General features: G+C 46.0%; 1 protein-coding gene across 3 annotated transcripts in view; it reads left to right on the top strand.

Moving 5' to 3' along the window:
• The window catches only part of LOC135260102 (zinc finger protein basonuclin-2-like), a 188,119-nt gene that overhangs the window by 126,892 nt on the left and 45,962 nt on the right, over window positions 1-15,265 (top strand). For all 3 annotated transcript variants that reach the window (XM_064345281.1, XM_064345282.1, XM_064345283.1), the window contains exons 3-4: window positions 3,584-3,686; window positions 6,714-6,949. In XM_064345281.1, coding sequence (XP_064201351.1) covers window positions 3,584-3,686; window positions 6,714-6,949 — 339 coding nt within the window. The remainder of the gene's footprint in view (window positions 1-3,583; window positions 3,687-6,713; window positions 6,950-15,265) is intronic.

Genomic DNA, 15,265 nt, shown 5'->3' with positions numbered 1-15,265 from the left:
TTACTTAATGTTAATGTTAAATACCACCCCGCCTGTTAATCTGGCTTTTCAAGACTGACCCTAAATCTCATTAACTTGCTGCGTGGCAAATGTCCCTGTGGTGGTTTAAGGTTTTTTCGCTCACAGAGTTTGTGGCCATTATTTTCCCTGTGTGTACGCCAGGGCCTGATTGGACAGCGGTGGACCGAGAGAGCCGTGTGTCTTACGGCAGGGGGATAAAACTCTGGCCCCCGATCCCTCCATCCTGGGTCATCGTGGAAAGCAAATACCATATTTGGATTTTTTATTTGAAGTTAGTTTTTTTTTTTTTTTTTTAAAGCAGAAATTATTAATGCCAGTTTTAAACTTTCATGGTATTAGTTTCAGGTAATCTAATATCACGCTTGGCTGGCTTCGGGAAAGTGATTTCCTTGTATGGGGCTGTCTGATATCTCATCGTCAGCTTTTGTTTGGCTTATTGGGGTGACGTGGACCCACACCGTCCCGGGACCCCCCCACCCCCGTATTCCCGCCGTACGGGCCCATTGGCTTGTGTGGCTTTTTCGGGATGGATGACATCGTCGAGGGCTCCGTGTCCCCTCCCGGGGTCCGCCATTTTAACTTTTGGCCGATTCGCGTAATTTAACGGACTCAAGAGGCCCCTCCCATCTGTGGCGGAGAGGAGTTCAGCCGCCGTTTCTAGGGAAATGCCGCTAACCCCGCCCGCTTCGCGAGGAAGCGACGGGGGCGTTCTGAGCCGCGGCCTATCGGCGTGTGAGCGGGTGGGAGCGGGGAAGCACACATCATCTCGGTACAGCTGTGGGGCATCTCCTGGGGAGGAACCTTCTGAGGGGCACTGGCTGGTCTTTGTGGATTAAGCTGCCGTTTGTTGCTGGGAAGTTTACCTCCGTGCTGGTGTTGGGTGATTTGTACTATCCCGTTTTTACACATTTTTACACAAAGGCCATGGCGGTTTGCTTGTCCCTCTTGCGTGACCTTTGAGGAACTTTCTGATCAGTCTGCTCTGTCCATCTTGTCTGCTCTAAAGAAATTGGGGGGGAAAGAGAGCCTTCAGTAATTACAGCTCTATAGCGTAAATTCCTTTAGGGTTAGCTCTTTCCCCATTAGCAGAAGAGATAAGCAGAAATGTATTCAGATTTAACCGCACAGCAGGGAGTGTTTCCTTTACGGTAAATGCACTCATTTCTCTTGCTTCTTCGCCCAGTGTTTGTGTTTAAATTTGATCAGCCTTCCCACCTGGGACCCCTGAACACAGGTAGGGGCGTCACAGGTTTGGGGCGTCACCAGCAGCCCAGTGGTGCTGGCCTTCTGAAGATACCCCTTAATCAGCTGAGGTGCGCTGTCTACGCACGGCCTTAAAACTGGAAAGGGGGAGGAGAGATGGGATAGCTGACGCTGGGATGGCTAACGCTGGGATGGAGTTTAGCCTGTGGCGCATGCGCTAGCCTGCAGCTAACACTGGGATGGAGTTTAGCCTGTGGCGCATGCGCTAGCCTGGGCTAGCCTGCAGCTAACACTGGGATGGAGTTTAGCCTGTAGCGCATGCGCTAGCCTGGGCTAGCCTGCAGCTAACGCTGGGATGGAGTTTAGCCTGTAGCGCATGCGCTAGCCTGCGCTAGCCGCTTAGCGAGCCGTGTCTTCTGCAGCTCAGCGATGGCGGTAATTATTATGGCTCCTAATGGCTGTTAATGGACGAGGCAGAGAGACAGAAAGCTCAGCACAGCCTCACATGAACCGAACCCAGCCTGCTTTCAGCACTATTTAATCAGCGCACACTGCTAATGGATGTGCTGCAGCGATTGAAAATAATAATATTATTAATAATAATAAATAATAATAACAATAATAATCAGGGCTGCAGATGGGGGGGGGGGGGGGGCACTGGGACACACAGCACAGAGGGGGGCCCAGGATATGGGGTGTCACTATTTTTAATTTGTAAATCCTGGGCCTGAGAGTTCATAGCTGTAGCCCAGATAATATTAATAATAATAATAATAATAATAATAATAATTATTATTATTATTATTATTATTGCTTTGGTAAATGGACTGCATTTATATGGTTTTATCCAGCCTTTACAATTGATCCTCTATTCGCCAGAACCCGTTGAGTTAGTGTCTGCTCAAGACAGAAGCTGCAGAGGGCGGGAGTTTGAACCGGCAACCCTCCGACTGCCAGACAATCGGTCTTACCTCCTGAGCTATGTCGCCCCTGTAGCTTTAGTATTGTTGTGCATATGGTATTACCTTGTATTCCTTTGGTGTATTTTGGTTTTTTGGCCTGTTTTGCATCAACGTTTGTCTCTGACTTTAATTTACAGTGAAACCAGTGTGATGTTATTACTCACAAACAGGAAGCTGGAGAGCTGAGCGGGTTATGTTTTGGCGACTGCTGAAACCCACTAAACTAAACTGTGTTGTTGTTTAAAAAGCTAAAACTGGCATTAATTCAGTAGTGAAAGTGACAGAGGATGCTGACTGAATCCGTGTTCTTGGTCAGGGATGCTTTCATCCAGCTTTACTGGAAGATTCCTTTTTGGATCCCTCTCCATTAAGCATACTAGCTCTTGCGATGTTTCTTATTAAGTATTTCAGGTATTTATCAATATTCATCAACAGCATATTGGGGCCTCTGCAGTCTGCTTATTGCTTAAGTGGAAGAGTGTTCATAAGGACAATTGTTATTAATCATTTAAAGAATATTTAACCGTAGCCCCAAATGTTCCCTTTAGCTAATTTGTCTTCCCTGCAATACATCAATTCAAAATGTATAGTTGCACTGATTTATTTCATTTAAGGTCACATTTTTCTTTGTTAATGATATTTAAACAGTACATAATTAATGTCACATGGAGCAGAGCATGCAGAAGAGTTAATCAGACTTTTTATTCTTTTTTTATTCTTCTGTACTTGTAGTTATGTACTGAGAATAGGCTTGTCAGTCCTTTACACTTCAAGACAGAACATTATTTTTTGTCCAGAGACAATGTCCTGCTTTCACTCAACATTTGTTTTTAACTTTGATTTACAAATAAAAGCAAGTGTTCTTTTTTTTTCAGAAAGACTTTTGCCGTGTTTTGAATTAACTTGCCAAACTGGGTTTTTGAGGGGAAACAAACTTTTTTTTTTAAGAACAAATGTTGATTAAATCCAGACCAAAGTTATTTTACATTTGTTCTTCACAAATGCCATTTTTCAGCTTCCCTGATTCCACAGGACTTCGGCTTGGAGAGATTTCAGTAATGAGAAGTGAATGAAGTCGTGTGCCTTTTTTTTTTTTTCCAAGCGGATTTTTTTATCAGCTATCAAACGTTTGTGATTAACACAGGGGCTTAGCCGCCCCATCTTTCTTGGCCCGACAACACCAATGTCAGATTCGGTATCTCTGTGTCTGTCCAACCACATTACATTTTAATTCTTCTGTTATCTTTCCAAAGAGTCCTTCAATTATTGTATGAGCACGGCTGAGTGAATGGCTTTAATTTGTATTGCGGTTCCGTCTCTCTAAGCACGTTTAGCCGTAGCATCGCAGCGCGACGTCGCGCCGGCTGAACTAACCCAAGTTCGTCTTTCTCCCGCAGGCCATCCGCTGCACTCTAGTGAACTGCACCTGCGAGTGTTTTCAGCCGGGCAAGATCAACCTGAGGACATGTGACCAGTGCAAGCACGGCTGGGTAGCCCACGGTGAGACGCTAACACGCGCAACGCGCTACGACCCACATGCTACACCCTATCCACTGTTCAGAGCAGGGCAGCAGTGCTAGACGCTAATGTGTGCTACAGTACATGCTACGACCCACATGTTACACCTCCTCCACTGTTTAGAGTCAAGAGTAGCAATGCTAGACACTAATGCGTGCTACATGCTACAGCCCGCGTGCTACACCCTATCTTCTGTTTAGAGACAAGGGTAGCAGTGCTTCAGATTTTTCAAGAGCCTTTAGGAAATACTGGCACTGGTGATGTCTGGTTGTTGTTGTGGTGTGATTATTAGCATACATTTCAAAATGTGCGCCGGACTTTTTGCGTTAGACATAGCCCTTCCAAATGAACTAAGCGTGTGTTGGGATCTGTGGTCAAGGCACCGTAGACTTCAGGTGTACTGTGGCAGGTGTGTGTGCCTGTTGCCAGGTCAAACTCAGGTCGGACAGGAACACGACAGCCCACGATTTAAACCACAGCCACGCTAACGTCACGACCTCCTTTCCTTTCACCTGGTCCATCGTGTGACTCGTCAGAACAGTAGCAGAAATGTAGAGCTTTATCAACTGTACAGAAAATAAACACAGTATATCAGTATGGCCCGTTTAACACTGTATCAATGTGTGTACTGGATACAGCCGTGTACACATTTACTTACACTCTGTAGATTTTAAAACTAATTTTTGACTTTGGGGTTTAATTAGTCCAGTTGTTTACTTTTTTATTAGCGGTGCTTTAATAGCAGCAGCGCTCGTTATTCTCAGTCTACAGCGCAGACGACTCAGTGTGTCAAACGAACAGGAAGTTTGGAGCTTTGAATAGGTTTCATGAACCTCCTGCATAGTTCTATTTTCACTTTGCATTTTTTGTAAGGATAAAATAGTGTTTTTTTTTTATTTATTAAGAAAGTACAATGATAACTCACTTAAGTAGCCAATTTGTGGCATTTAATAACTTTTTTTTCCCTCATGTGTTTTATAATCATTCATACACATTTTATAATTGCTTAAAAGCTGACAAAAGCTGACCTATGCATAAGACTTTGTAATAAGGCTTTTAAAAAATTTCTTCTATGACATTTGAAATTTCATTGAAATAGAATGTTTTGTTGAGGTTTATGCCTGATTGTGAAGCTCATTTGATGATGTGATGGTAGATAATGAGTTGTAGTTAATACTGTTGGTTGAGAACTGAGTAATTTTATGAAGCACTTAAAATGTAATATGAAGTTTTGCTATTGCTATATATTACAAGCGCCCACACTATATTGTCTTAATGAACAATATTTATTCATGTTTATTGTGATACTATTTCTCAATTATACTAACAGTGATGGCAATATGACGTGTTGGTGTTTTAAATGTACACTTCGAGATTTCTTCAATGACTTGGTCCTGAGATTACCTTTTCTTATTGAATCTTTGATCAATATGCAGTTTATAAATGGTTTCCAGTGCACATATTTTTATTTACCCGTGCGTGTCTGCACATATGTAAGTATTTTCACATTCTGAGCTCTAGAAAGTGATTCTTATGTCTTTATAGCTAAAGAATTTAGAGCCATCCGGCACAGGATTTTTTCACAGTGATACAGTTTGGAAAAAAAAAAAGGAGGAGAGAGGGGGAAGAATAAAGATAAAAGAAAACACCTGTTTGGCCGGACGGAGAGGGCCGTCAGCGATCGTCACCGGGCCCCTGTTCTATCTCCCTCCATCGCTCTCAGAACTGTCAGGGCTCTCTTTTATATTTCATTTCATCTGCGCATTGGCAGCGGCTCTGACAAGCAGTTCTTCATTTTTTATTATGTTCACGTCTGGCGGGATCTGTTGTCAGGCAAAAACCTCGTCAGCGGAAACCCCGTCCCAGGATCAGAGGAGACAGAAACAGGTGTCACACAGACAGGGCAGCCGCGCTGTGGAGAGGGTTCGTGTGTGCCTGTGTGCGCGTGTGTGTGTGTCTGTGTGTGTGTGTGTGTGTGTGTGTGTGTGAGTGTATGTGTGTGTGTGTGGGTTGTGTGTGCGTGTGTGTGTGTGTGTTTGTCTGTGTGAGTGTGTGTGTGTGTGTGTGTGTGTGTGTGTGTGTGTGTGTGTGTGGTGTGTGTGTGTTTGTCTGTGTGATGTGTGTGAGTGTATGTGTGTGTTTGTCTGTGTGAGTGTGTGTATGTGTTTGTCTGTGTGAGTGTGTGTGGTTGTGTGTGTGGTTGTGTGTGTGTGTGTGTGTGTGTGTGTGTTTGTGGGGTAGGGATTAGGCTAAAGACAGAGAGGCAGGCGGTTGCATTAATGCTGTGGGCTCTTATCAGCTGGATGTTATTGTCACGTGCTGCTGAGTGTGCAGTTGTCTGGGAAGGAGAGGGAAGATGGGAGACAGGGGGAAACTTGATAGTTATTAACAGACGAGGCAGTTTGCGTGTCAAAGCTGGACGGGGTTCAAAGTTTGCTGCTGCAAAAAGGAAGGGAGGTAGAAAAAAGAGAAAATCTGCAGACAGCAAAGCCTGTGAAGGAACCGTGGTGGTGCTGCGGGCGACTAAACGCCAGGAGCAATCTCGGCTTTCAGTCGTATTGCAGAGAACTGAAGAAAGAGCCAATTCAGAAATTATTTAATTTTCATTTTGTGCAGAGGAGCAGAAGAAAATTGTGTGTGTGCGTGCGTGTGTGTGTGTGAAATTAAAATCAGCAGATTCAGTTTATACAGAAATATAATAAACTATATGGTGCCAGCACATCCAATGTAATTTTGCAATTGAAATGAACATTATATGGATTACCATAACTTATATTATTTTAAATTACAATACACTTGTGTCCTCAGTTCTGATTTTTGTATTTCTTCAAAGTGATATACCTTAAACTATTATTAAAAAAATTCTAATGTGTCAATATGTTTAACATTATTTTAAATATTTTCATAATGCAGCTGGCATTGTGGTGCATTGATGTGTGTAATCTCGGGTACTGAGGCCTGTCTGTGTTCTGTGTGTCTCCCCCCTCACCCCGCCCCGCCCCGCCCCAGCGCTGGACAAGCTGAGCACGCAGCACCTGTACCACCCCACGCAGGTGGAGATCGTGCAGTCCAACGTGGTGTTCGACATCAGCAGCCTGATGCTGTACGGGACGCAGGCGGTGCCCGTCCGCCTCAAGATCCTGCTGGACCGGCTCTTCAGCGTCCTGAAGCAGGAGGAGGTTCTGCACATCCTGCACGGCCTGGGCTGGACCCTGCGGGACTACGTCCGGGGATACATCCTGCAGGTACGGCTATATACACCTATACACTCACACGCACACACACATGCACACGCACACACTCGTACACACACACTCATACACACACACACACACACACACACACACACGCCTATACTCACACACACACTCACACACACACCTATACACACACACACATACACACGTCCACATGCACACACACACACAGACCTATACACACACACAAACACACACACACTCCCACATGCACACACACACACACACCTATACACACACACACACACACGTACACGCATACACACACACGCACACATACACACTTCCACATGCACACACACACACACACACACCTATACACACACACGCACACACTCGCACCCATACACGCTATCAAAAATTGTTATGAACGCCCGAAAGAAACATTCACCAAAACTCTGTTTAAAACAAAAAAAGTCTAAATGATGGAAATCCATCATCTGATTGTATGTCTTTTAAAGACGTTCCACCCTTACACTCAGGAAATGTCTCGTATGCGCAGGGAGCAGTCTTTAATAAAGTTAATTTCGCTGGACGGCTCCCGGGACCTGCAGTGACAGTTAACACATTGCCGTTCGCCTCCCCTCGCATGGCTTGAGGCTGCTCCCCCATTCTAAAATTTCGTTTTCGTGATCTGTTCGCAATATGTCCCTTTGTAAAAATACAAAAAAAAAAAAAAAACGAAGAAACAAGAGAAATTCTGATTGTAAAGCCACAAGTGCCCCCCCACCCCCCCACCCCTTCCTCCCCACCACCACCACCGAAAATTGGAGTCAGACACATTTCTTAATCAAAGGTACAGCAGTTTGGTCTCGGAACAAACCATAGTGTTCCTGAATGAATTAGTTCAGAGCGACTTTACATGTGCTTGTGGTTACCCCACTGTGTCCTGAGCCAGAACAAGAGAGACAGAGAGAGAGAGAGAAAGAAACTGAGACTCAGAGAGAGAGAGAGGTAGACATGTTCTGTTCTGAGGTCAGGAGTAAGTGGTACAGTGTGCTACCCTAGGAGCACTGGTTTCCAGTCCCTTTTGGGGGGGGGGGCAGCTTATAATGACCAGCCTCTTATTATATTTGAGTAGGAGCACCCATCACATCAGTGTACTGTCAGCACTGTCTTCCATGTCTCAGTTCTGTTAGCACCAGTTCTTTTTGATTCTATCTCAATTTTTTGGTTGTTTAAAAAAATAAAAAAAAAAAGATTTTCCCCTCTGAATACGCGGCTTGAAAAATGACCAATGTGAGACCAGACCATGGCGGCTGTGAAAATATTTTACCCCCCCCCCCCCCCAGCAATTAATGTCAGCTGTTTCTAATTTACGTCACCTTGAAGTCACACCGCACTTCTCACTCTCTCTGAGCATCACACAACCGCACTGCTGCTCAGGCCAACTCCTCCGAAAATATTTGCTCAAATAATCTTCAAAGAACCTCGAGCAGGCTTCGGTCAGTCACAGCGAGGACGGTGAAATCCCATAATGCCCTATTAGGCTGTTAGCAGGGGTGAAATTTAATCTGTCAGAACGCTCAGGTGGACACGTTTACCATTGTTGCTTCTGACAACAGTCCACAGAATGTTATTCCTAGTAAAGGACAGAGGTCCTTGGGGGCAGTTGGGAGGAATATTTTGGCCAGTACTGGCCTTGTGGAGGAGAGGAGTTATCAACGGTCTTCGCTGAGAGGAGAGGAGTGGAGAGGAGAGGAGACGTTTGAAAATAAGCTAATGACAGTTACAGTCCCTCCCTGCTGTGTATCTGTATAACACAAAGGGTTAATTAAACTTTCTGTTGCTCCATGCATGGACACACCTAACATATCTTGTACACATTTCCTGTAAAGAGGCATGTTTTTTTTCTTCTTCTTCAGACAAATGACACATGGCCCCTGGAAAAAATGAAAAAACGTCTCTCTAAAATTAAATAATGCTTTTGTTCACCTCCCTGGCTTTCAAATGGGAGGGAAAAAGGGAAAAGCTTCTATGTCTGTTGTTACTCGCTGTTTTTTTCCAAAGTAATTATCCTATTTTTATCTCCATCACAAGGTAGCGATGTGGAGGTACGTTGCTGAGCAGCTTTTGGGGGGGGGGGGGGCTGTTGGGGGGGAGCAAAAAGTGACAAAGGAACTCAGTCAATGCGCATTCAACAGCAGCGCGCTGATAATCACACTAACTAATCCCCTCACCTCAAAACACCGCGTCTCTCTCGCTCGCTTTCCCTTCCGTCCGTCCTTTTCCTCTCCCTTCCTCGCGGCGTTTCCCCGTCTCTCTCTCTCTCTCTCTCTCTCTCTTTTTGTTTATTGGTTATTTACCTCGCTCGCCCGCGTGCCTCCTCCGCCTGTCTATCAGCGTGCGAAGCGGGGAAGTGGAGACGAGAGCCTCGCCGGTTACTCTCGGCTCTGACAGGTCGCGTCGCCCCCACTGCAAGAGGTGCTGGAAGGTGTGTCTCCGAATTCTTAATCCGCCAGCTCATGAATATTCAATTAAACCAAAAAAAAAGAGAGAGAGAGAGAGATAGGCAGGAAAACTGTATTAAAGAGGGGATGGATTTGTGGAAGGATAAGATCACACAAACAGCCTGCGCTATGTTTTTTATTGTTATTTTTTTGGGGCCGTTGGACTGAACAGGGACGGAGAGGCCTACAGCAGTGTTGGGTGTGCGTTTAGGCCTGACTGTCCCATGGGCCTGTACCCTTCTGGTACCTCCACATCCACATGCTTCCCTCAGCTGCTTGTTAAAAAAAGACCTTTTTTTGCCACGCTACCCGTTGTTTGAATTTATGTGAGTTTAGCATCTGGGCTAAACTTGAGGAGAAAAACCTGCTACTGTGTTTTTCTTGTTTGTGTGTGATGTCACTCTTTTGTTGTGGTTTTAAGTTCCCATTATGTATTGAATTTGTTGTTAGTTATACAGTGGTAGCTTAGCTTCAAATAAAGTGACCTTAATTTTTCTCACTAAATGTATTTTAATGAATAAAATTTTTAAATTAAAAATAAAAGAATAACTAAGGATAATAAATTCTTTCTGTCCAATGTTTATCTGGTTTTTAAAAAAAAACCTAACCAATTTGATGTTGTCAGAGATAACGTAAGAATAATAAAAAATTTGTAACTTAAAATCTATTATTTGAATTGATGGCACAGATTTAATGTGTATCTTTTAAAAACAATCAACTTGGTCAGCCTTTTTGAGGAACAAATCCACTATTCGATACCCTTTATGGAATTGCTTCTTTGACGGAGAACGCTCCAGAACATCAATTTCACACTGAATTTACACCGGATTTCTAGGCTTTTATTTTTAAACCCGGCCAATATGGGAACAATGAGGCCTTACAGGCCTCCGTTAGCCTAGCACGGCATTCTGGGAATGACAGAATGTGGGCTTAGAAATGATCTCATTAAAGAAATGGGTTGTAATTAAGTTTCTGTAATTGATATAGACAGCAGTGTCTATATCAGAATCTAAGACGGTCACTTTAAAAATATTAGGAAATGGAAGTACCTGAAACCTTAAACTGTAAAGGTAAAACAATCTTGAGCACAAGCAAACAGGCCCACATGCACACACATACTCTCACACACAGACACACACACTCTCAACAGCACACACACACACACACACACACACACACACACACACACACACACACACACACTCACACACACACACACACACACTCTCACACACACCATACACACACACACACACACACACCATACACACACGCACATTCATACACACACACACACACACACTCCCCATCATGGCCCTTTCACAGGGCCTGTGACATTGATGCAGCTCTGCTTTCCCAGAAGCCAGTCTGAGGCTAACAGTGTGAGGCTAACTGCAGCTGAGGGGTGTGCTGGCTCTCTCTCCGCAGTGACAGGCGATGCTTCACGCTCCAGCACACAGAAATTTGAATTCCACCGCTTGTGGCATCCGTGTAATGCTTAGCAGTCGGTTACAACCGTTAACTACTCGCTTATAAATAATCCCCTCTCCCCCCTTCCCCCGGTCCTGTCTCCCAGGTAGCGTACCTGTCACCGTTAATAACTCAGCCCCGGTTCCCCGGGCAACGTGCCCGTCACGCGTCACTCACACCGCGGTTCGGTCGCTCGGCCGCGCCCGTCGCTGCGAGGCCCCGGGCGGCGGTACGGCGGGATTCGCCGCGATCCCTGACGGCTCGCCGTACGCGGCACTGCCCCCCCCTCCCCCCCACACCGCGTGTCTGTGATCTCGCGGGCATGTTAAACGTGTCACGGGCAGCGTGTGGCGGGGGGCCTGTTACTGCTGAGCTCTTTATGTGGGACCGCGCTCCACCACGACGGCTCTGATACCCGCTCTGTCTGACGCTCACGCTCTGCCTGCTAGAGCTGTCTCTGGGTTTAATACCCGCTCTGTCTGACGCTCACGCTCTGCCTGCTAGAGCTGTCCCTGGGTTTGATACCCGCTCTGTCTGACGCTCTACCTGCTAGAGCTGTCTCTGGGTTTGATACCCGCTCTGTCTGACGCTCTACCTGCTAGAGCTGTCTCTGGGTTTGATACCCGCTCTGTCTGACACTCACGCTCTGCCTGCTAGAGCTGTCTCTGGGTTTGATACCCGCTCTGTCTGACGCTCTACCTGCTAGAGCTGTCTCTGGGTTTGATAACCGCTCTGTCTGACACTCACGCTCTGCCTGCTAGAGCTGTCTCTGGGTTTGATACCCGCTCTGTCTGACGCTCACGCTCGACCTGCTAGAGCTGTCTCTGGGTTTGATACCCGCTCTGTCTGACACTCACGCTCTGCCTGCTAGAGCTGTCTCTGGGTTTGATACCCACTCTGTCTGACGCTCTACCTGCTAGAGCTGTCTCTGGGTTTGCATTGCAGTGTGCTGTCTGTGTACCACCTGGGGTTAGACACAGGAACTGAGAGAGCCAAAAACATAGCTGCTCCCTATGTTTACTATGTACTAAAATAATAATAATAATAATAATGATAATGATAATAATAATAATAGTAATAATAATAATAATAGTAATAATAATGGCCAGTGGTGACTGTATTCTCTGTAATTAAATCCATGCTAATGGCCCTGCCAATAGGCTTAAATTCCCCTACATTTGTTCGGTTTTAGCAGTTTTAATTAAAAACGTTTAAAAGCTACTCAGTGTAATTCACGGCTCTCCCGTAGCTGTGTGCTGTAAACTCCTCCATTAGGAGATTGTGTGCGGGCCCAGGGCGATGATTCAGCGTGGCAGGCCCCTGCGCTGGTCCGGGGCACTGAAAGTGAGGCGGGGGAGAGCGAGGGAGAGTCGCGGAGAGTTAATGAGAAATGCGCCGTTTTTCAGCGACCGTCAGGGACCAGGCCGCACCGCGCGCGCCTGACCCAGCCGACGCTTCCCCTCTTCATCTCTTATCACGCCGAACATCCGACGTGATCAACTGTGGCAAACGGCGCCAAACTATCTGGTCTGAGCTTTGCGAAGGTGCTCTGTTGGTACTGTAAATGTAGCACACAATGACTTGCTATGTGAACTTAATCAAAATCCTAAGTGGCATTTAATAGAAGAAGAAGGAGAAGAAGAAGAAGAGGGTACCTCATACAAGTATAGAAGAGTCATCTCTTGACCAAGAGAAGAGTCTCTCTTGCTTTCTCTTAATGACTATTAGAGGGTCACGCACAAACACACACACACACACACAGGCAGTTGTGTTCACAGGGACAAGTAAGTAAACAGTCCCACTGCTGCTCTTTTTGTCGAACCCGCGGCTTCTCCACCCCCCCCCCCCAACCCCCCCACCACCCCCCACCCGCCCACTCGCCGTGTCTGATCCAGAGTGATGTGTGAAAAACAGAGGAGGGTCTCTCTTGTGCCAGCGCACCCCTTTTTAGTCCATTCCAGCGCCTCCCCCCCCCCTCCCCCCCCCCCATATGTTTCCAGCTAAGGCTGTGAGTTGGAAGGCGAAGCCGCCGGCAATGGAGACCAGATGCCGGTATTTCTTCGCTGTCACTTGGCGGCGGCGGCAGATGGGATTCATATCGGCCTGGCATGCGGAGAGGAAGGGGCCGCGGCAGCCAGCATGTGGAACCGGGCCTGAGTGACATTTTCACTAATGTTCTGTCCTTGTACAACATTAGCCTTCCTCTCGGCTTTTATGAGATGCGGTTTTCCTGACTCAGACCTGGTTCCAGAGCCCCAGCTGGAGCTGTGAACCCCCCCGCCCCCCCCCTTCCTCCTCCCTCCGCTCCCCCCCCCCCCCCGCCCCCCTCCCTCCGGGACGGCTAGGAGGGGGACTGGAGTCTCGGCAAGGCCGCACAATGGAACCATTTTATTCAAATGACCTGACATCTGCGCGCAGTGTGCCCGATCGTCTTAAGTTGCGCGGAGGAATTTGTAAGGGCATGAGGCAGTGGCGCGCTCGCTTTCCCATCTCGCTGAACGACCCGCGGCCGCGGGCGGAGGAAAAGAAAAAGAAAAAAAAAACGAGAGAGAGAGAGAAAAGGAGAAGAAAAACAGATTTGATTAAGAATATGCTACGGACCAGAAGCAGCCAAAACAGCAGGCCCATAATAGGAAATAACATTAGAGAGCGCAGGAGAGCAGCACAGTGGCTCTGCTCCGCGGAGAGCTGCTAGCGAGGCTAGCGAGGCTAGCGTCGGCCCGGTGGCCATCGAGCGACGACGCCGCTCACACGGCGTTCACCACAAACCACTCGCTGGAGCGTCTCCCCCCCCCCAACCGGATGATTCGATAAATCCCTGGAAACCCTCGCAAATACGCGATAACCCACAGCGTCGTTCTATCCTTAGGCTTGGGCTTTCTAGCAGTTAATTTTCAGTTCAGGCCTACAAATCGGTTTGTTTGGCCAGGCCTTTGTGAAATATTCACAGTGCTGTGATTTACAGTGTGCAGCTCCCTTAGGGAACCCTCAGCTGTGATATCTAACTGACATCTTTATTTTGTTACGTACACAGTAAACACTCAACAAGTCTGTAAACATCTTTAAATCTCACACAGGACTCGTCTGCTGTTATTACAGAGCAAATATGGCATCTGCAGTACATTACATTTATACGCTATATCTAAACTATACACAAAGCACCACCACTCCACGGAAAGATAAAGCAGGTTTATTTAGGGTTTATTACCTCCTGTGGTTTCTGCAGTATTTTAAATGCTCTGTTCAGTTGACCTGCTACTATGCAATGAAACTCAGACACAAGAGAAGATAAAAGCACAGCTTCTAATTGGGTGGCACCAGTAACATGTCATTGTACAGTGAATGGCACATATTCAGAGTTGTGTATTTATTTTACAGCCTTTTCTATTAAGGATATTTCTGAAGCAGGGCATAGCTTAACTCAAGATCATTATATAGTACACATCATGATTAAGCTTTGTGTTGTCTTCATGTTATGTACACACCCTGTGTCCACAGGGTCAAAAATGGCACAACTTCACCGGACCGCCTTATGAAAAAGCCTCTTTGTTTAGTTTTTAACTCTAAATCAATATTTTTCCTGTAGAAACAACCTGTCACTTATCAAAGAATTTTGGAATAACAGTTTTCTTCCAAAAAAGTTCTCCAAAGAGACTGTGTTTCTTCAATCTACTCCACTCATTTTTTTTGCTACAAAACACACATAATGGATTTTTGTTGCTTTTATTATGGCTTTTTATTTCATAACTCCAGGGTTAATAAAGACTCATAAGACAATGTCTGTAGCTTGACGGTGTAAGTTTTTCTAATGGTAAGGTCACTCCAGGAAAAGTCATCGAATTTTTTGCTGAAAAAATTTTTTTAATTTAGGGGGGTTTCCACTGCTGTTAAACTCACAGAAGAGTTGTTTTTGCCCCTGAGGACAACACTAAGGTTAAATGTGTTGTACTATTACGAAACAGAGTATTTGGGTGGTTAAAACTCCACATTTTCTCTCATTTTGGTGAAATCTGTCTCTCTCTCTCTCTCTCTCCCTCTCTCTCTCTTTCTCTCTCTCTCCATCTCACTCTGAGGACTTGAAGGTCACTCCGTCTCTCTGCCGGTTACTCTTGAGAAACTTCCATTTTAGGTCCTGTGTTTGGGCTCTTTTTGGACGCAGCGCTGGTGCTGCTTCGCCTCCCCTCCGTTCCCCATTATCTGCAAACCTGTTTTCTGTTATCACTGGCTAATGCCTCATCCGTGAGACTCAGGGGGGGGAGAAAAATGTTTTTAACATGGAATTCACATTCATATGGTTATGATTTGAGGACGTCAAGCTAGATTTTTGTTTTAGGGCTTAAGGTTCGCTCTGGGCTGCGAGCGCTAGCTGCAGGCACATCAAAGG

The sequence above is a fragment of the Anguilla rostrata genome, chromosome 7 (genome assembly GCF_018555375.3).
Source record: "Anguilla rostrata isolate EN2019 chromosome 7, ASM1855537v3, whole genome shotgun sequence".
NCBI lineage: Eukaryota > Metazoa > Chordata > Actinopteri > Anguilliformes > Anguillidae > Anguilla > Anguilla rostrata.
The sequence above is the reverse complement of the archived record's forward strand: the minus strand, read 5'-3'. Positions and strand labels throughout refer to the sequence as shown.